The sequence below is a fragment of the Serpula lacrymans genome (assembly GCF_000218685.1).
Source record: "Serpula lacrymans var. lacrymans S7.9 unplaced genomic scaffold SERLAscaffold_12, whole genome shotgun sequence".
Classification (NCBI taxonomy): Eukaryota; Fungi; Basidiomycota; class Agaricomycetes; order Boletales; family Serpulaceae; genus Serpula; species Serpula lacrymans.
The window spans coordinates 1,033,293-1,052,852 of NW_006763301.1; the positions used below are offsets into that span (position 1 = coordinate 1,033,293).

General features: G+C 47.5%; 11 protein-coding genes across 11 annotated transcripts; 5 read left to right on the forward strand and 6 right to left on the reverse strand.

The window, feature by feature from the left end:
* Positions 1–174: 174 nt before the first annotated feature.
* SERLADRAFT_398802 (uncharacterized protein) lies at positions 175–351 on the reverse strand (the record flags this gene model as incomplete). Its single annotated transcript, XM_007322150.1, has 1 exon — positions 175–351. A coding segment is annotated over one exon (177 nt), but the record flags the coding sequence as incomplete, so codon positions are not given.
* Positions 352–3,227: 2,876 nt separating this feature from the next.
* Positions 3,228–3,419, forward strand: SERLADRAFT_398803 (uncharacterized protein; the record flags this gene model as incomplete). Its single annotated transcript, XM_007322151.1, has 1 exon — positions 3,228–3,419. A coding segment is annotated over one exon (192 nt), but the record flags the coding sequence as incomplete, so codon positions are not given.
* A 38-nt stretch (positions 3,420–3,457) lies between these two features.
* SERLADRAFT_441620 (uncharacterized protein) lies at positions 3,458–3,856 on the forward strand (the record flags this gene model as incomplete). The annotated part of the gene is made up of 1 exon (XM_007322152.1): positions 3,458–3,856. One exon carries the CDS (start codon positions 3,458–3,460, stop codon positions 3,854–3,856), a length of 399 nt encoding a protein of 132 aa, XP_007322214.1.
* A 1,163-nt stretch (positions 3,857–5,019) lies between these two features.
* On the reverse strand, positions 5,020–5,366 carry SERLADRAFT_476206 (uncharacterized protein; the record flags this gene model as incomplete). Its single annotated transcript, XM_007322153.1, has 1 exon — positions 5,020–5,366. A coding segment is annotated over one exon (231 nt), but the record flags the coding sequence as incomplete, so codon positions are not given.
* Positions 5,367–6,398: 1,032 nt separating this feature from the next.
* SERLADRAFT_476208 (uncharacterized protein) lies at positions 6,399–8,419 on the reverse strand (the record flags this gene model as incomplete). Its single annotated transcript, XM_007322154.1, has 1 exon — positions 6,399–8,419. One exon carries the CDS (start codon positions 7,218–7,220, stop codon positions 7,050–7,052), a length of 171 nt encoding a protein of 56 aa, XP_007322216.1.
* A 905-nt stretch (positions 8,420–9,324) lies between these two features.
* On the forward strand, positions 9,325–9,828 carry SERLADRAFT_476209 (uncharacterized protein; the record flags this gene model as incomplete). The annotated part of the gene is made up of 2 exons (XM_007322155.1): positions 9,325–9,599; positions 9,676–9,828. The coding sequence occupies 2 exons, from the start codon at positions 9,523–9,525 to the stop codon at positions 9,785–9,787; spliced, it is 189 nt and encodes a 62-aa protein (XP_007322217.1).
* Positions 9,829–9,938: 110 nt separating this feature from the next.
* Positions 9,939–10,454, reverse strand: SERLADRAFT_476211 (uncharacterized protein; the record flags this gene model as incomplete). The annotated part of the gene is made up of 1 exon (XM_007322156.1): positions 9,939–10,454. The coding sequence occupies one exon, from the start codon at positions 10,301–10,303 to the stop codon at positions 10,103–10,105; it is 201 nt and encodes a 66-aa protein (XP_007322218.1).
* A 282-nt stretch (positions 10,455–10,736) lies between these two features.
* Positions 10,737–11,868, reverse strand: SERLADRAFT_476212 (uncharacterized protein; the record flags this gene model as incomplete). The annotated part of the gene is made up of 2 exons (XM_007322157.1): positions 10,737–10,894; positions 10,959–11,868. The coding sequence occupies one exon, from the start codon at positions 11,377–11,379 to the stop codon at positions 10,963–10,965; it is 417 nt and encodes a 138-aa protein (XP_007322219.1).
* Positions 11,869–12,752: 884 nt separating this feature from the next.
* On the forward strand, positions 12,753–14,404 carry SERLADRAFT_476213 (uncharacterized protein; the record flags this gene model as incomplete). Its single annotated transcript, XM_007322158.1, has 5 exons — positions 12,753–12,880; positions 12,935–12,990; positions 13,044–13,479; positions 13,556–13,925; positions 13,996–14,404. 5 exons carry the CDS (start codon positions 12,869–12,871, stop codon positions 14,073–14,075), a joined length of 954 nt encoding a protein of 317 aa, XP_007322220.1.
* Positions 14,405–15,398: 994 nt separating this feature from the next.
* Positions 15,399–15,850, forward strand: SERLADRAFT_476216 (uncharacterized protein; the record flags this gene model as incomplete). Its single annotated transcript, XM_007322159.1, has 1 exon — positions 15,399–15,850. One exon carries the CDS (start codon positions 15,595–15,597, stop codon positions 15,829–15,831), a length of 237 nt encoding a protein of 78 aa, XP_007322221.1.
* Positions 15,851–15,896: 46 nt separating this feature from the next.
* Positions 15,897–18,172, reverse strand: SERLADRAFT_417600 (uncharacterized protein; the record flags this gene model as incomplete). The annotated part of the gene is made up of 13 exons (XM_007322160.1): positions 15,897–16,275; positions 16,328–16,410; positions 16,470–16,496; positions 16,554–16,578; positions 16,631–16,645; positions 16,707–16,724; positions 16,778–16,880; positions 16,937–17,020; positions 17,075–17,169; positions 17,218–17,451; positions 17,660–17,714; positions 17,767–17,776; positions 17,833–18,172. 13 exons carry the CDS (start codon positions 18,170–18,172, stop codon positions 16,120–16,122), a joined length of 1,245 nt encoding a protein of 414 aa, XP_007322222.1.
* Positions 18,173–19,560: the final 1,388 nt, after the last annotated feature.

The window sequence follows — 19,560 nt, forward strand, 5'->3', positions numbered from 1 at the left end:
TCATCGTGCCCGACACGAGTCACCTCGACACTCCTCGTTCCATCCTCCTCCTCGGTCCGACACTCTACCTCCACCCCCGAGCGTCTCTGCACTGCCTTCGCTGCAACTCCACCTTCCTCCCTCTCCTCCAACTCAGCCCTCTTTCTTTCCCTCCCCCTTCCGTCTTCATCTCGGTCACCCGACAACTCCCCAATCTGTCCCTTTCACCCGATAATCTACCTCCCCATTCTTATCACTTCCACTCTCCTCGTCCCGAAAGAACCCGTCCTCCCACCATCCCCTTACCCAATACGCCATGGCATCCAAGCTATCCCCTTTCTCCCCTTTCCAATCCACCTTCCTTTTTCTCCCCTCCTCACAACTCTCATTCGACGCTAATCTTATTTCCTCACTCACCGCGGCTCGGCTCGGTCTTACGCGGCCTTTAACACCCCCCCTCTATCCCATGATCGCATTGAGTATAGCTCCAAGCACTCAATGACTATCTCTCCGATCTATCGATGGTCCATTTATGAATTGATATCGATGCTCATTCGATGAGGGGGGGTGTCACCAGACTCACTCAGGTTCGCATTCAGCCTCGACCCTTCCTTGACCTTCCTTACTCGCCCCTCGTGACACCCTTGTCGATATCGATACGCCATGGTAGGTCCCTTCCTTTCTCTTCCCTCTTCCCGTACATCTACGTGTGTCCATGCGGTGGCGGATAGTAGCAGTATATACGACGAAGTTGCCAGTTTCGTTTTGATGATGGCAGTCGCCTGTCGCAATAGCCCCTGTGGCTTGAAGCTTGGGCGTGTCGCCGGTCAACCACTCGCCTCTGATCCATCCCAAGCGCATCACACTCATTTATTTATTTACCACTTTTGATCGTGAATAAGACCTAAATAGTGATGCGTTTCATGGCCCTCGTTTGAATGAGGTGGAACTTGAAGGATAAGGCGTTTCGAATGGGGGCCAAGCTCATCTTGATCACTCGGTGTGCGGGTGATATTGATCGCATTCATGACACCTCCGTCCGTCCTGTATTATCTATCCATCCATCGTCGTGACCCATCTTATCACGTATCCCCCTCAGGCTCGTGTGGGTATGATCACGAAAACACGATGACATGCAGTAAAGATTAAGCATAGCTGGCACCGTTCGACTATTCGACTACCCAACTAACCAGATATCAATATTCAATATGCATGATGACCGTCTCAAGTGCTCGAAATCTCGTTCATCGTGCATCATTCACGCTTCCCATCACGCGCACTTGTCATTGGACACCCGTCAAAAAGAAAAGAAAGAAAAACCCGAATCGGGGACGTTGCTGTACACGCCTGTGTGGGGAGAATGCCCCCAGCGAGCTATGATAGGTGTGTTGATTGTACGATGGAGGGCTTCTCCACATCCCATGTCCCATGTGATGCTGCCCTGACGCGTACGTGTACGTATATGTGTACCAGTGCGGGGACGGATGCGGGGTTTACGTTCACGTTGAGGTGTCTCCGAGTCTCTCTTGAATGGTACCAGTCGTGGAGTTTGCTGCATCATCGATTGGTGGCTTTCGGTCTTGCCAGTGGTCCAGGGCCACGGTATTCCAAGTTCCCCGTTTTGGCTACGAGATTTCCCGACTTGGAATGGGGGGCGCGGCGTTTCGCATTCAGGTTGTTCTCGTTCTTCAGCTGCCAACGCCAACTCATCGCCAACATCGCCAACGCGCCAACGATCTCACTAGCATTGCCGCAATGATGCGAGGCTATCGCGACTACGTGGGGGGACAGCGATGTCGTTGTCCCTGCCATCCTGCCACGATCACTGGCACAACTTGAATTTTTCTTTCTTTTGTCGAGAGCCGACTATCATGCTGGGAGCATCACTAGTCACGCCTCCATTCCCCAAGGCTACACCTCGCCGGCATGATGGCATACTGGTATGGTGTATGCTGTATGATGCCCTCTGATGACTACGTGAATTGGATTCGTTCAATTTCAATTTCAATTTCACTTTCCATTCTTTTGATTGTTGAAGTGGAAGCCAGGTCGAAACCCACCATAGGCTATGATAGGATATGCATGCGCAGGCTGTGCTTCGGGGCCTTCCATCGTTGTGGTAGAAGAAGGAAACCACGGTTTTGCAATCATCACAACATCATCGTCATCGTCAACATGCATCACGATCGCGATCACGATCAGAACTGGCAGCAGCTATAGTACCCCCCTCACGTGAAGGAAGCCGCGCAGGACAGCTTATACCGCAGGACGCGATGAAAGTGGAGGGCGGATAGCCCAGAAAAAGGAAAAACGCAAAGAAAAAAGAAAAAAGAAAAACGCAAATAAACTAAATTTCCAGAGCCAGCTCGTCCTTGCGCTAGCTTTCGGGTCTTTATCGCGTTACGTTGACGTCGGCAGGGCGCTATGAGACCCGCAAATCGCCAATTCGAACATTGACATTGACAGTCACTATCGACCAAAGGCAACCCGAGGAGGACATCGCTAGGTTGCGGTGCTGGACCGCGGCGATCATGTCTCTATTTTCATTTTCGAACCTCTCTTTATTTTCTTTTATTACTTTAGTTTCATCTCGATCGGACATTGTTCACTAGGACGCTGATATGACGTGCGATGGACGATGGCTGGTAGCACGTCGCGAGGCCCATTCGAGCGCGTTGTTTGATTTCATATTGAATTTTTGAAGACTCTACGGCGTGCTCCGATTCGTTCATACATCCAGTGATGCATATGGGCTCTACTCAGCTTAGTGGTAAGTCATACTAGCCCCATTTCCGTTCGTTTCTCAGCGACAATCCTTGTATTAAATGAATCTCCAGAACGACGGCATTCGACGACGGCGACATACCCCGTTACGACAAACGTCCAACGTTTATACTCACCCACACGCGTCTCCAAGATACCACCATCTTCCAAAAAGCCTCCATAACAACATTATGAAACATAAACATGAAAGCACATGGTTCACTCGATAGAAGCATGTTTTGTGATCCTTTCATCGTGGTAAGAACACCGCTTCTATCGTAAGTTCAGTATATACACTACTCTAGTCCCTCGCTATCAGCAACGAACGACGAGCGCCAAGTCCTCCAGCGCTCAACACCCGGGTTCCTGATCTCCGCCCCCTCTCACCTCCGCCCCTTCCCACTCATTCGCGCTTATAGATATAGTCGTCTGTTCATTCTCTGCTCTATTGAACTCTATGAGGCTACTTCTTGGATTGCCGCAAGGGGGCGGGCTCTGTGCTGCTACATGTGCTCTCTCTCTCTCGATTAGGGGCAGGGAAGCAGGCAATGACAGGCGCCTTTTCGTGTTTCTCGGACTTGAATACCCTCCGGGATCGCAATAAGGGATGGGAAGGGGCGCCACCACGTTCTGGCATACCATCAAGTCACCGACATCCATCTTCCAACATTGTGTGAAGTTTTTGATTCTCTGCCCTTCGCTTTAGCCTGGCGCCATGGCGCTTCGTCGATACACCGCAACTTCGAGAGTGCGATATCCGAGTATTTGCAGCTCACGCTCATGCCCATGGCCACCCCGCCACAAGCGAAAATACAACCGGCGTGCCTACGGTCCGGAGAGCGCCTCTTCTGCTCTCTATCTCTTCCAGGCCCCGATATTCGCTCATGGCAGCACGACCTGGCCGTATCCGGTAACACCCTATGCAGATAAACATACGCACTTATCGATATATCCTCAAGCTTCGAAAATAAAAAGAGGATGGGCGGGCCTCGTTTCCTCCACGATAAAAAGAGCTCGATCTCATGCTCCTATCTCGTGCCTGGACTCGAGGTCGAAAGTTGCCTACGGTATCGAACATGTTCTTTTTTACGCCCCCGTGCCCTCCTCGTCGTAAGATCCGACAACGTCGATAAGTTCTCGGTGGGACGCATGGACGCATGACCCGGGGTATTGTCGTTTTATCTTTTTATCTATTCGTGGTTCATTCGTTTACCCGCCCCCCATTGGCAGGCAGGACGGAGTGGTATGAGGTCTAATTTGGGGGGTGGGGGGGGGGTTGAGCGTCATGTCTTCTTGGTGGTGGCTATAGCTGTGATTGGGTGCGATGCGCTCAGCCTGCCGCTCCACGAACCGACGATGTGGTCAAAGGGGAAGGGGTTGCATTAGGAACGTCGAGGCCGTACTAGGTTCTCTCTATGCAGTGGCGTTCTTTCTCTCTGCTTACTGCGCCTATCCATAAGGTGGTTCGCAGCCTTTTATGGTTGTGACACCACAAGAACGTAGTAGTGTCGTAGTAGATGAGCATGGGTCAAGATGAGGCCGCGATGAGCACGGCTAGTAGGCCTGTGGGGCGCTTTTTCAGGAACAACTTTAAACAGCCTCACGTGCTCATATGTCTATTCTCGTACGATACCACAAGAGCTCGCCTCGAGACGAGTACAATAAGACTGCGACACAAGTGCTTGGGGTATTGGGTTTTCGAACGATAAACAAAGAATTCGGAAGGAATGTATCAATATGGTTTATGAGGTCTCGTTGACGAAGGTGCGTTCATGCATTCAGTGTCCTTTTTATCCGCAGGGGCTCCAAGGTATTTCCGTACGAGGATGTCCGGGAGGTATAGGTACAGGACCCATGTACCAGTGTGCCGTTCCTTTGGATCGGAAGACTTGCCTGAAAGCGCAGGCTGGCTCAGAGGTTTTCCGCTCACGCCGTGAACATGAAAATACGAGGAGGACCGGGAATCCGGGTATGGGTGTCCCTAGGGCAAACACGGAAAGAATATATATTTAAACAGACCCCGCAGTTTAGGATTCGTCAAACGCCCAACTGCGTTCAGTCCCTTCCAGACTATTCTTGGAGTAAACGAACGCGTAGGTTTCGTGACTGGCAAGCTAATCGGGTTGCCGCGTGTGTGGTAGGTCCGGATTGATATTGGCGGAATGGTTATTTATGGCATGGTTTGGATGATGCTGAGCATCGCCACATGATGCATTTTTTTTTGCTTGTTTAGGGGGAAGTGCCGACAACTTTCGTCTCGCTTATGCAAGGAAAGAAGTCCCAGATGGGCATCGCCACCAAGCCAGAGAGTTATCTGGATATATCAGGCCGTGTTTGTTCATGTCCGCCATCCTGTCGCCATCGCATCGATAATCTAAATTTCCGCGGCCATCTCAACATCGCGTCGGACTCGTCGTTATCTTGTCTATATCGGCGCTTGTGGGTCTCCATTTCAGGGAAGAATGGGCAGGAATGGAAGGGAGGCTGGAGGAGGGCTGGTGTTCATGGATTAGATTGGAAATGTCAGATAGAAGATTAAAGATTATCGTGGTGGCCTTGGTCTGTCCTAGGTACACCGTATCGAGATCTGAACATGCCCTGTTGCCAGTGCCAGTGCCCTCGACGGTGAGTCGTTTTTGCGTGGGATAGCCCGAGTGAGCGCTAATTCGTTACTGAAAAGGATTGAGTGGACAGGCTGGTCGCTGCTTCATACCTGTGAGCAATGCAAGAACACGAGGATACGGTGAACCCCGCTGACACGCCTTAGTGCTCTTTCTTTGTATAGGTCTACAGTTCATGCACCAGACGGATTCACCGAGGTCCTGTGCTGCGCTGTGCTCCTAGTGGGGTAGGTCGCCTCGTGTTATGCCAATGGTCATGAGATAATATCTTGACTGCGCGAGCATGCAACGCGATTATCTCGAGTTCACAGCGGGGAACCTGTGACTCTTCAACTTTCATCGATCCTCATGTTGCGATTATCACTAACTCGAGGCAGAGTTCCATACTCGTTCCACGACTGGTAGGCTGCTATGAAAACCTTTTCTAGCTGACGTTCTGCTCTGACTGATTAATGAGATGGTATACGTACTTCCCCCGTTTGTCTGTATGCTCTCCTTATCGATTCCCCAGCTTCTGGTCACCTACCCTAGTCGGAACTGGTTTGTCATATTGCCCTGCACCCTGTGTGAGTGATGATTCTTTACGTCCAAGAACCACTGGTATGGAATGTTCTGCCTCGATGTGTTGTTCTGACGATTCAACTTGGAGCTGACCACACACCTCCTTGCCTCTCGATCTCCCATTACCAACTTCTATCGAGCTATGGCAAACATGGCCCTCTTTGCAGCCGCGTCAGTGCCTTCCCGTCCAATCATCCAATAGTCTGCGCAATTATGTTTATCGAAATCCCAACATACTTCTTGGACGGATGCACACTCACCGGTGTCTTGAGTTTCTCCGTTGCCCCTATGCAATGCTAATGGGCCGAGCTGTATCTTATCTATAGCACATCCCGTCCCAGTCTCTTCTCGCGATATCATGGACTTCTTTTACGCGCTTGGGCTCCTGATCATCTAGAACAGTCCAACTTGAAGTCTACCAAGCGCCTACGTTCCGGACGTCCCGAAGCTTCCAAATGCACCCGTTCCCTCCGTGTAGCGTAGCGCTGCAACATACTTCTACTTCTTCCTCACTTCCATGCTGGACGTGCTTCTTCAGCGCTCCTTGCACGCCGGCGACTCAGGCATCATTGTCAAACCGGCTACTTACTTACAGCCTAACCGCACCCAGCCATTATCGCACTGCATTGCACTGCATTCAGGTTTAATCTATCACTCGATTATCTATATCGATGTCTCGGGCCTTCCAGTCAACTTTCTGATTTGGGTCGTGCGTTATCGATATGATATGGGTGGTCATGGTCATGAGAACATACGCTTTCGTATAACTCTCTTAGCTCTCGCCTGTCATTCCCAGTCGTTCCTCGGTTCGCGGGATAGCTTGATTCTGTTCTCGCGTGAATATCGAACACTGCATATCGAGGTTGATGATAAAGATGGTAACTTGAAGTTAGCTCTGACTTGTTTGGAGCCCAAGGTTCCCTGGTTCGTGTTTTAGGTAGATGGGTTTCGCCTCCTGCTGACGGGAGACTGCTGACCCTCTGTCTGGACGAGATATATTGTTTAGTATCACCCAAGATCTCATACTTCCGATATCATCGTATATGTCTTTCGCTTATTCGCATCGCTTCATATCTATGGTGCTCAGAAGTCATCCCGCGAGTTTAGGTTTTGTAATCCCGGGCTTCATGGCAAGCTGCCATTCTCGTCCTCGACCAAAATCTCCGTCGGGCATAGAAGTTGGAAGTCTCCATGGTGGGCCACCACCTGTTCTTGGATCGTCATCTGGCGCCACTTTGTCCAACCCGACATCTCAGGCGCTCCGCTCCATATAATCTGTACCCCAAGCGTCTCCATTAGCCAAACTCTACACCGCTCCTGCAAATCCCATGCTTCGCGGGACGCCTGGTCGCAATTAGGATCTTAATTGAAGACGCCTGCGGTTGGCTCGGGTTGGAACAGAGCCTCGTGATATCGCGTCTGCGAGGATGCTGATCCTTCTAATCGCGGTGCTGGGATATCGAGGTGTCGGGGTTATCGTTGAAATTCTCGCGATGGTGGTGCCTCCGATATGTGTTGGGATTTACTTTCATGGTCCCCGATGGTGTCGTAAAACTCCACCCGGATCCACATCACATCACATCAACTATCGCTATCATTTTTGCACGTGGAGTCAGCGGAGGCTGCTACAAACGGTGCGTGTGGTGGATGCTGACTCCGCTGGATACTATTCCGTGACCACTCACAAACTTTATGCATTGCTATGACGGTGCGTGGAGACTGGCACTGTCAGGCCACTGCGCCTCACTTTCTTTGGTTGACCAAGGTCTTCTAGCGTTATGACACCACATTCCAACTTGGGGCTCGCCCTTATGGGTATTGGGAGAGCATTCGAGCGGCACAATGTCATTGTTCAGTGACATCACAGAAGACGTAGCCTTGTTTCTTTGGAATAGTTACGTTCTGCTCGGCCTAGATTTGGAGATGACGGTGACGATGAAGCAGAAAAAACTTTGAATCGGCTGTAGTAGGTTTGGTCCAGAGATCGACACTTTCTAGAAGGTGCAGGATATCCTTCGTAGCTCGTCATATTGGGGGAACATCACTGCTGTCTTCATACCATGACATCGGTGGGTGTCATACTTCGACAGCTCCAGCCCACTGGGTAGTGAAGTAACGGGAAGCAACGCCGTGTAAAAGCACCAACGTCATGACATACGTAGTGTCAAGGCTGCATGGTTCTCGATGCAGGAACTCCTCGCGGCCCATATCTCCCATCATATGTTCATTGTTCATGAAAAAGGTAACATACGGATGCAAGTTGGAGTTCTTCGAACATGGAGCAGAGTAATCTAGGCGATGATGTCACAGGCCTGGTAGGATATGCAGGTAACTCGTGATCACGACTTCGCTGAACAGTGTGCTTCGGGTGAGAGCATGATGTAGGTGGCGTTCAGTCCCACCTGAAGGTAGTAGCATGTGAAACCGGAGACAGTGTGCTGTATCAATATCCCGACGAAATCCAGATAGAGATGACAATTTAACGTTGTTTAGCGCTATGAGCAACCCGCCGGGATGAGAGTAGCATTGCAAATATCTGCCAGGTCCCGATCTGTCGAAGACGACAAGCTCGAGATATCGATCGCGAGGGTACCTGGTAAGTTGCATCGCCGTAGGTGCCTTGGACGCGTTTCATGGGCTGTACGATCCCGAAACTAGATACATCTAGAATAGATAATGCTGGATATCGATGGCGACGTCGATCGACTTGTTGGGAAGGACAGGCGTCATCGTAGATAAATCTAGAGTTTTACTCCACAGCCTTCTTTCAGACAACCCTTGTAGTTGCCAGTATAGGGCTACTGAGAGCACGGATAACATAGTGGGATGATTGGTGTTTTCTGAGATGGGCCATGGGCTGGCAGTGTGGCAGCCGTGTGCTAGGAAACATACCCATTAACTCGCAGCAAAATCCGTTCAGTCAAGAATACACAACGTTCTTTGGTCTGCGCTTACCACGGTGCCATAGCTATCTCGGTGTCAGTCCGTATTCAGATTATTGACATTTCGCAACATCCATGAAGTCCATCAATTTGAAGTTCCCATTCGTTTAAACCTCATATCTCCGAGTGGGTGACATTTCTCTTTTGCTGCTTTACACCCGTAAAAAAGTTCTGACGGGATGATTGGGATCAAATGTTGGACAGACATACATAACTTGAAGCAGCTTGGAATCACCGAAGGCGCAACCACAACAGCAGTAACTTGAATTTAGTGACCGCGCTAAAGGAGAAATACTGTGAATGGTGTTGGAAGGACAGATGGGAATGGCGGACGGGTCCGTGCGCGCGTCACATCGTCTTGTACGTACATTCCTTCTTGACATGCTTCAAGTCGGTACACCACCGAAATATATTTCTTCTCATCGCCTATGCTGGAGAACAGGAGTGCCAATATGCTGTATCGCCATACGGTGGCGAAACCAGATGGGCGGCGTTCAAGGAAATATACAAGATGTGATCTAACAATCAGATATGACTTCCCTGCACACGTCGTTGTATTCAACCTGCCAGCAAACCTTTTTTCTGTCATCTTCGTCTCTGCCATCCCGGCTATCACACAACCGTGAGGTTTATAGTCGACGGGGTTCGATAACAGGATGCACGATGCTGTCACCATCAGCCCGGTATGGCGTGCAGGATATAGAAATTTATTAATAAGAACCAGGGCATTCCGGTGAGTAAAACACCATTCTGGTGTCCAGCTCAGCGGCAATTTTTCAGACGTAAAATGAATGCCTGTATTATTACAGTACGTGTCATTATCTTTACCCGGTCGCATCACTGTCAGGATTCTTCCGTCGTCTTTCAATTGCAATCCGCACCGCGTTCACCGTACAACGCTCTTTTGCAACGATGATCTGAACCCTCAAATCCTGGACCTATCGACAGCATGCATCCGTAGGAATAAAGATGAATAATGGCCAATCGCGAAGCATGTGTGTAAAGTGTCCTCATTGTCGAAGGACGCGCGGGCTCGGACTTTTAGGCTAACTGCGTCTCGGCGTACTTTCAAGTTCGTCATCAGCTTGACAGACGGAATTCGTTAGATCGCCGAATGCTCATCTGGAAGATTTCGCTTTCATAGGTAGCTCCAAGGAATACATTTGCATTGCGGCGTTGCAAGTAATCTCCAAAGATAATTGCAGCATCATCTGTGAAATCTATGAACAGTATAGATTATCCGGATGGGACGCCCCCTCGAACTGGATTCAACACGCTTTGACCGCGTTTTTGAGCAACCTGTCCACTTGAACTCTCAAGCACCGCCTGTACTCTCGAAGGAGCTACAACGAATTCTACTCTGGTTCTACCGAGTAGGCCCCGCACGGTAGCAGTATTCGCACCCGCACGTAACTGCTGCAGCCTTGCTATGTGCATTGCAATATGACCACAGTGATGGAAGGCTTCCAACTTCTATTCACATGTTCCTGTCGAGTTATGAAAACCTCAGTTTGCACTATTATCACAAAATGCAAGTCTTCTGTACATGCGCATCAGGTCCCTGGAGAAAACCAGCAAGGGATTCTTTCAATCCGTTTTTCCCTTACACGGGTCTCCGCTCTCCATTCACACCAGGTGCAAACCGTGAGTTTTCAGCTTCTCGTTCCCTTTGCGTATGGTTGAATTTTGCTGTGCCGCTAGGGTACCATGTTGGTAAGGTGTGGGGAGGTGACACTGCAATCGCAACAGCCTCCCCTTCTTAGCCTGACTCCCCATGTTGAAATTATAGCAAAGCCCTGCTTGCTTCTACTGCTACTGCTATCCAACCGTGAGAGCCTACGCGCTCTGCACACCTGTTCAATACCTTGTGGGGCTGATTCACCGGTTTTCAAGACGCCCAGACACATTTCTTATCAACAGATCGCATCTCGACGTCTATCGGTCGTTATATGAAAGGTCGATCTTCGTTTGTTGTTCTTTCGCACAAACATGCTTTGCCCACAATGGACAGCACGTTGTGTAACTGAAAGGTACTATCATCTCGATTTTAATGATGAATAGATAAGATAAATGACGACTCTGTATCCCCAACAGAATTAATTTTCTGCGATCGCGTTTGCAGCACGTGCCCATGCAAGGTTATCAATTCTGCAGTCACAGTAAGAGATTACCGAGCTGCGTACACTGCCCCATCTCAAAATTGTCACCATTCTGATCTTGAACTCCCATCGTTTAACGATCGATTCGCTCATAACCTGTTCGGATCTGTGCGAGAAGCGTTCATTCACAAAACCTTCAGTGTTATAGTAGGACAAATTGAAATACGAACACGAAATCGCAAACCTTGTCATATTCTGTTTATGTCCACCTCGAGGCATCCTCATGACCGCGCTCACACACTTCTTGCTTTGGGCCTTGTAGGCCTGCCTTTGTCTCAAAACTTTTTCATTTCGCATATGGACGCACAATGCAAGGACCAGAGTGCTGTACGGTGTCTTCATGGTTGTTTTCATATCTATCCACGCAGATCTAGTCGATGACACTTCACATCTGATATCGCACACAAGAATGAATCGATAGGGACTCTTATTAGGTGGCGCCCCGCGTTACATGTTATCACCTCAAGGCGTCCAGCAGCCTGTTATACGAGTCCCAAATCTGAACAATCGTGATGGAATTCTTGGTTGCTTTGTTTTCACTTCACCATATATGTCTACGATACTGTCCCTTTCTGCGCTGTAGGGGTAATGTTACGGATAGTGATATACTGATAGTGGAGTATGGCTACGGTTCATATGCCAATACCAACATTGTGCTCAGAGTGGCACGGAAATAGGGTGCACTGATGGTGAGCCACTGAGCATGTTTTCTTGGGTGCTCCGAGGACGAAGCCAAGCCTGAGGCAGAAAGGCAGAACGAGCAAGAAGGCCTCGAGGATTGGAAAAACTATAGTGCGGCGTTGTTAATACGGTCACAGCGACGAAAATACAGATGATTCCATTCCATGTCTTGTCTTAGACTGAGACAAATCGAATTATGAACTCCTATTCATTATGTCGATGGCGAATATCAAGAAGTAATTTACTAGAATGTTATTAGAATGGAACTTGGAATCAGATAAGATATGGACGGATCTTGACACCATGCTCAAACAGCTTGCGTTAGAAGACTTCAAAGGGTCGACTGAGAGGAAGTCTTAATCAAGAAGTAGGAGTTCAGGGTGGGGACAAAGGAGAAGGTTCAGGATTCAGGGGACCATGAAAGGGCCCGAAGTCACTCCAAGCAGGCAACATGTCTTGATGGACTGGGTTATGGGCCAACGGAGCTCACAAAGAAGAAGAAAATAGATATCCGCAGGGGTGAAATAATAGCTCACGCATGCCCGTGGGGTATATGAACTCACGATCGCCTCCTACCTTTCTGGTGAATTCACGCAAGTTGGACTGTACAAAGACAGGCTCGGACCATGTAGCCAAGATAGGCGGCACTAGAGTGATTGTACTGAAAAGAAAAGGAAAATCCTTTGGACTGTTCAGAAATAGAACGCAGAGATCCTAATCGTAGCTTACTCGTCACATCGGGGCAATTTTGAAATCACATCGTGTCTAGCTTGAGTTTGCATGTCTTCAAGGCCGTTTGTTGTTCAAGTTATACATGCTTTCGTTCGTTATTAAACTTCAAGAGACGCGAAGACGGGTTGGAGCAACATAATCCTGGGTCTTTGTCTCTTGAAGGTCGATACTAAAACCGTGCAATCTCATTGTCAATTTATAATCAATTAAATCACTGATACCTTGCATGATATTGGTTGTGATTGTAGTCGAAGAAACGTTGAGATGGGCCTGAGATAGATGTAGTTGGCGGAAAGCGCAACCGTGACTTGAAAGGCCGCGTGGCCGACTCTTTGTGCTCTCAATGCTTTACATGTAACTTCATCCACCTCTATTACACCTATACCACCCAGAGCATTTATCGCATTGTTAATCATAAGGCTGAAGAAATATGAAGAAAAAGGTTTGAACACTGTATGCGTATTGTAGGGTCGTCTGACTTCCCTTCGAAACAAAGGTTCTGCTCATGGGTGCTTCAGGGAGCGGAAAAACATCCATGCGTTCCATGATATTGTAAGTAAGTCTGCGTGTTGTTGCATGACCTCTGAATCTAAAGGTTTTTAAAGCTCTAATAACCCAGCTTCTCTCACCTCTCGCTTGGGGGCTACCATCGATGTCGAGCAGAACCATGTTCGTTTCCTTGGTGATCTCATCCTCAACTTATGGGATTGTGGCGGTCAAGATGCATTCATGGATTCATATTTGACTACACAACGATCGACCATATTCTCGCATGTCGGTGTGATGATTTACGTGTTTGACGTCGAGATGCGGGAGCCTGAGATGAGCAAAGATCTTGACTACTATCAAGAATGCTTGGGGAGTCTGGCGCAGTTTAGTAAAGACGCGAGTGTATTCTTGTTGGTTCATAAAATGGATCTGGTGAGAGAAGGGGAAAGGGCTGCCATCTTGCTAAAGAAGACAAAGGAATTGGAGAAGGAAAGTCGTGATGTTAGCGTCAAAGTGTTTGGAACAAGCATCTACGATGAAACGTTGTACAAGGTATCAGTCCTTTTTCTCCCAACCACCTTGAATCTGACTTACACATACTGCCTTCGCAACTCGTCATTTCACGTAGGCTTGGTCGAATATAGTAAACACTCTGATCCCCAATGCTCAAAATCTCTCGAAACACCTGCGCAAATTTGCCGACGCATGTAGTGCTACCGAAGTCATCCTTTTTGAACGTACCACTTTCCTCGTCATTGCTACCTCGTCTAATCCTGATTCTTCCGACTCTTTCCCTCCCGACACGGTTGCAACGCACGCGCTAGATCCCAAGCGTTATGAACGTACCTCAGAGTTGATCAAGGCTTTCAAACAATCGTGCTCGCGGCTGCGTGAAGAATTTCACTCGCTTGAGATGGAGCTTTCCGAGTTTACGGCTGTCCTGGATGAGATGACCAAAAATACCTATGTGTTGGTCGTGGTGCATAACCCTATTGTTGGTGCGTATACATACTCAATCCACTTGGACCTCGTTGTTTCGGCTTTGAACTAACAGGATAAATTGCATAGAAACGGCTGCCATAAAGATGAACATTCGAATGGCGCGCCGGAAGTTTGAGGAACTACAAGGAGACAGTCTCGTTTCGTGAATAGCGAACCAACTATGCTTTGTCGTACGACGCCCCTTCTTTGCCTTCCTATGATCCTATTTTATTCACATTCACACAAACCTTTCACTGATCATTCTCATTGTAAAACAATATCCTACATCATTAGTGAGTCATTAGCATTGTTTCGACTTCGCTTTCTTCACTCTTTGTTCAGTGATGTTTTCACCTCGCACACCCGTTCGCATTGTATAACTAATAGAGTGGCTTCACGTTCTTACAGATATATATTTCTGGACATCATTTATAGACCATGTGCTCCTCGACATACTATATACAAAGGCGTGGAATGATAATGTAATTTTTTGCACAAGAACATGAACATGGTGAGCAATGAACGACTCGGAGCGACTGATATCTACTGCGTCTGAATTCCTCCAGGATTTGTGGCCTGGACGGATACTCTCACAGCAACAACGACCTTATTCAAGCCGTATCGACGGACTAAAGCATTCGTTAGATGTAAAGTGAAATGGCATAGTGGTCATAAATACAATTTCATGGACTGAGCTAAGTAAGTGACACTTTGATCAAGCATAGCTCGGAGTCTGTTTTGATTTGAAAGTGAGCAATGGTAATATTGTTGGCCTATATAAATTACTAGCCATACTGACAGTATACCGTCCTGCAGCTGGACCCACCATCGGTAATGTCAAAATCGAGCCTTATGAGGCTGAAGAAACACCAGGCTAGGTGACACCATTCAAGTTCCATAACTAACATCATCATTTCGGTTCCGTTCCGCTGCTATGTCACTTTCTCTTCAAGGTTTTATTTCTACATAGGGTTCTAAAGAACTGAAATTTGGACTGACTGACGAACTTCCAAAGTTAGCTTTACTGACTAGTGAGTTATTCAGCTTCTCCCAGCAACACTGGCAGTTGTGAAGTGACAGGAACATGTCCTTCCCGTGATGCAACTTGTGTTTCCCTTTGACTCAAGCCAATGACTCAGTAGAATTGATATAACAATGGTACTATTGTACGATTTTCGGTCAAGAAACCACAGTTTCGCAATACCCTGGTAAGCAGCTGACACACCAGACCAAGAAATACAGGCCATACATGAGACTAACACCATCTTCGCAGCCAAAAAAGATTCTTCGACATAACAGCAAATATTGTTCGTAACACTCATCAACTCTATCGTACAAGTTATAACACGACCTTGATTTGCAGACGTATCTTGAAGTTTGTTCATTCCAGACGAGAGTCCTCGTGCGTGGCCAGCCACCCATGCTTAAGAACAAAATAAATGAGCCCGTCATTGACAAAGAGCAAAGCTTTAGCTTACGCTGAAAAGATTACCATGGTGCTTGGGGTCTATCATGTAAACTGGATTTCCTGCACGTTCCGCGATCGCAGTAGACAAAAGCGAGATATCGACGGGAGTCACTCTGGCGGATGTTAACCTGCCAACTGGTATATCATCATCGCCACCCCTTGCGACAGCGAGTTTCTGGCCTATAGAGTCGACAAGTACTCCAGTTAAACCTTTCTTTATGATCTCCAAGATGGCTTTGAAGGATCCTGTAGTCGGTACGAGACTAATGATCTTTTCTAACAAGGTATCAGGTATAGGAATGACTCCACGGATAACTGAACGGGAAGCACGTCGAGAAGCGCACCCTGCGCAGGGCGAATGGTCTGCTCACGCAAAGACAGATACCGAACCGATGTACTCTTCACCTCCAGAGAGGGTTTTGTACGCTAGCTGGAAGCTGTATGACCTATTGTAAGCATGTTCTAAGAGTCTGACTTGAATGACGAAAGACCGATATTGTCGTATTATTTCATAACCGTCAGGAATGCCAGCAGGCATCTTTCCGGGAAATGGAAATGATGGGTGCGTTCGCCCGCCTCGTCTTGCGGACTCTGCAGGGTTGAAACCATAGTACTTTGCTATTCTATACCTTCCCGCAGTACGGCTCGCTTCATTGGCGGGTAGGTCGACTTTGATGCCTTCGAACTCCGGATAAGAGTAATCCGTGGCAAATCAGGCTTAGACGACCACAGAAATACAGAGATTAGACAGTACACTTGGGGTGGAAGCCCGGAGTCGTCGGATCCAGAAAGCGTGTTTGCTTAGACGTCCAATACTCTCCATTTTCGGTCCTGAAGGGAGCTAGATTTCCTTCTGGAAGAATTTGCTCGTTGTACACTTGATGATAAGTACCCCCATCCTGTGCCGCCTGAAGTTGAGTTTCTTTCATAAGTTCTGGACAAGCTACTTACCAGGGACCAGGGGTAAATTTCGCCATCGTAAGTATAACCGTCTTGCATCCAGTGCTTAATGTAGCACCATTCCCATAAAGAGACTGGATTCCACCGCAGAATCAGGACCGAGTTACATCAAGTAGACGATAATATTACGCACATAATCTGTCAACGTTACAGTGATGAACTGCGAAGAATGAGTACTAGTAGAAAGGTAGCAGAATACAAGTTGAGTCCAGCTCACGGAAGAAGATAGGATCAAAAGCCGCCTGATGCAAATTTCAGTCATATCTTGATTTTGAACGATGTTAACAAACTTACGTAGTCTGGATCACTCTAGAGCGTGTACCATATGATATCAGAGAGGGAAGGCTTAACAAAAAAGGAAGTTACTGACCATATGCCCGTTTCCGCCCTATACGCAGACGTGCTCAGTATGAATTTTCGAAGTGAAAAGGGAATTATTACGAGATATTGGTGCACGTTATTATGCACACCTTCGAGCGAGCCTCTGAGAGTCATGTCATTTGCTCTCTTGGATTGCATCACCGTGTTAGAGAACTCATCCCAGCTGAAATTTAATATAACAATCACAACCGCATGAAAGTCCACAATAGATTGGCTTACGCTTTGGCAGAGTCATCACCTTCGGGAAAGGTGAACAGAAGCGCAATTTTGCGCCTCCAGTCAGGCAAGTTCTTTTTAAGTTCTCTGCCGTACAGTCAAAATCAGTCCGATGCTTTTGGGATATAGAAGCTAAATCACATTTCAAGAGCCTTTACGTTACTATGTTTTGCATCTGGCGAACTTTCTGCATATCGCAAGCTACGACGCCATGTCGAGAAATATGCAACTCCATTCTAGCAGAACATTAACAGCTCGCAATACTAATAAGATAGAGAACGCACCTCTCGCACCACGTCTTGAAAGTCAGGTGGTATTTCACCAACAAACGGGTAGTAAGAGAGGGGATTCGGAACCTCGATTTCAGAAAAAGATCTTCGCGAAATCTTTGTTTTGTTTTCCTTGGTGACGAGTACGTGTCCCGTAAAAATTTTCACTGTATCTTCCTTGAGGATCTGGGGAAGGCCGTTTATAGCAACATCTTCTGCCGCCCAATCCCAGTATCTGATAAGGGCGTCCTACGTTATATACGCGGCCTGAGTTGTATCAGAAAGAAAAGCGTACGGGAAGCGTAGCTGCCTCGCAGCCGGGACCCATAAATTCCTTTCGCCAGCGCTGCTTTGCTCGAGCGCTTGAGCCAGTTTTTCAGCTATGGTGCCAATAATTTGCTGTGCGTTTTCACCACCATCAGTGAGGTGTACGAAAACGATCAAGAGAATATCGTACCTCAAGCAGTAACAAGTATGAACGGTGCCAAGGCGGGAACGACACAGCACCGTGGCTATAAGCAGAATGATGAATTTTTGTAGATTAAAAGGCATTATTTAGCTCACCTGCAATATCCTATAATATTGACTATATGTTAGAAAGAATGGTCACATAACGACGCGCGAACACACCTCCAAATCTAGAAGGAACTGGACCTGTGTCCTTCCTGTCGTTACTATTGAAATCGGCTATTTTCTCAAGTTCTTTTCTTTTGTCACCGATCCATTCTTGGTAAGGCTTTCCATGGATGCTGGCTATTGCACCAAAAGAACCCGCTGGATTTTCCAGGAACACAGCGGACAGAGGACTCTGAGGGTCCGTCAAAGGGCGCTCTTGAATAACAAGAAAGGCGAGGATGAACAATGTGAATTGATAAGGATGGTTTGACTGCAACTCTTGGATAGAAAGCCGGTCATAATTTGCTCCCGTATCTTTGCGTCCCACAACAGGATAATAATCTGGGTTGCTCATGTTAAATGTCTAGAGAATATTTGCTGGATAAGGTGAGGTGAGGTGGGGGATGAGGGTCCTAACGTTTGTCCAGACTTAAATATAAGTTTTGAAGAGTCTAAGTTCCGGTAGCCTTAGTTATCACCGAGTCCATAATATTCCTCCGGTCCTAGAAGAGTGACAAGGTACATTAATCGTCCATGATTGAAGATTGATCGAAGATCTTTTGAAAATAATTGTTTGCAAGGCTTCCCTCAAAATATACACAAGCGTCACGACGATCTTTGATGGAATTACCCAGCCTCCGACTGGCGTTCAAACAGACTTACAAGGCTTGAACGAAAATCGGTGGAGGGTGGACGAACTGATGGTTAAATACAAACTGTATTAACATTTACTGTGGGGCGAGACCAAGATATAAGCCCCTTTATGAACTTTGAGAGGTACCTACGAGACGATAAAGAAACCAAGAAACCCTGCTTCCAGGTCGTTAGGGCAAGAGATTGTGATTGAGCGAAAACTTCTGTGATGGAAATGAAGAACCAGACCTGTAAAGTAGCTGAGATAATTTCCTAAGGTAGTTGACTCGAGACTTCTCAGCATGGTCACCCGCCCAGAAATGCACGGTGCAACGACTTCTCTGTCAGTGGTCGTTGATCATTGATAGAACCACATATGAATTTGAAGTGCACGTATCACTAGCGGCCTCCTAATATTTCGCCCGTTCTTCTCCAATGGCATCGATATACGGCCTTTTTTATTGAGATTGATAATTTGCATCTTCATACTGCGGACATTCCATCATTCTACTTCTTGCAGACTTCTCTCGGTGGCAATCGCGACTGCATTTTGCGCAAATTATTAATGTCTTCAGGTCCTAGAATCTGTTTCGCGTGCTAGATCAAATTCGGATGCGAACCTTCCTATTTTGTCACAGTGGTCGGCGGTCATCTCCATTGAACTTCCAAAGCGTCCATCGCTATAACTTAAATATCCTGAAGCCTTTCATCGCTTTGATTCTCCTCCCAGCCGTGGTGATTCGAATCTTCATCTGTCTTCAACAAGTTGCTAAGTCCTAAGTTAAAAGTTACACACAGTTCGGATTTATCTATGGTGCGATCCACTCACCTTGACCTGACATGCTCCTGGACCCGTAGCAGGTTTTCATTTCGACAGCTTTCACGTGATACTCCCCTCCCATGTGCCACTTGAACAAGCCAGTCACCCCCCTACTGTACGGTTTTTCTTTGCCTATTACTTACCATTCTTTACATGCGCCTTTCGAACTGCTTTGATCAGCGGCGAAGCTTCATTATCCGCTTTTCCATTCCTTGAATATATGTCATGAATTCGGTTGAGAACATCGAGGAAATAAATTCTTGACGTCGAAGGTTTCTGGATGGTTAAAT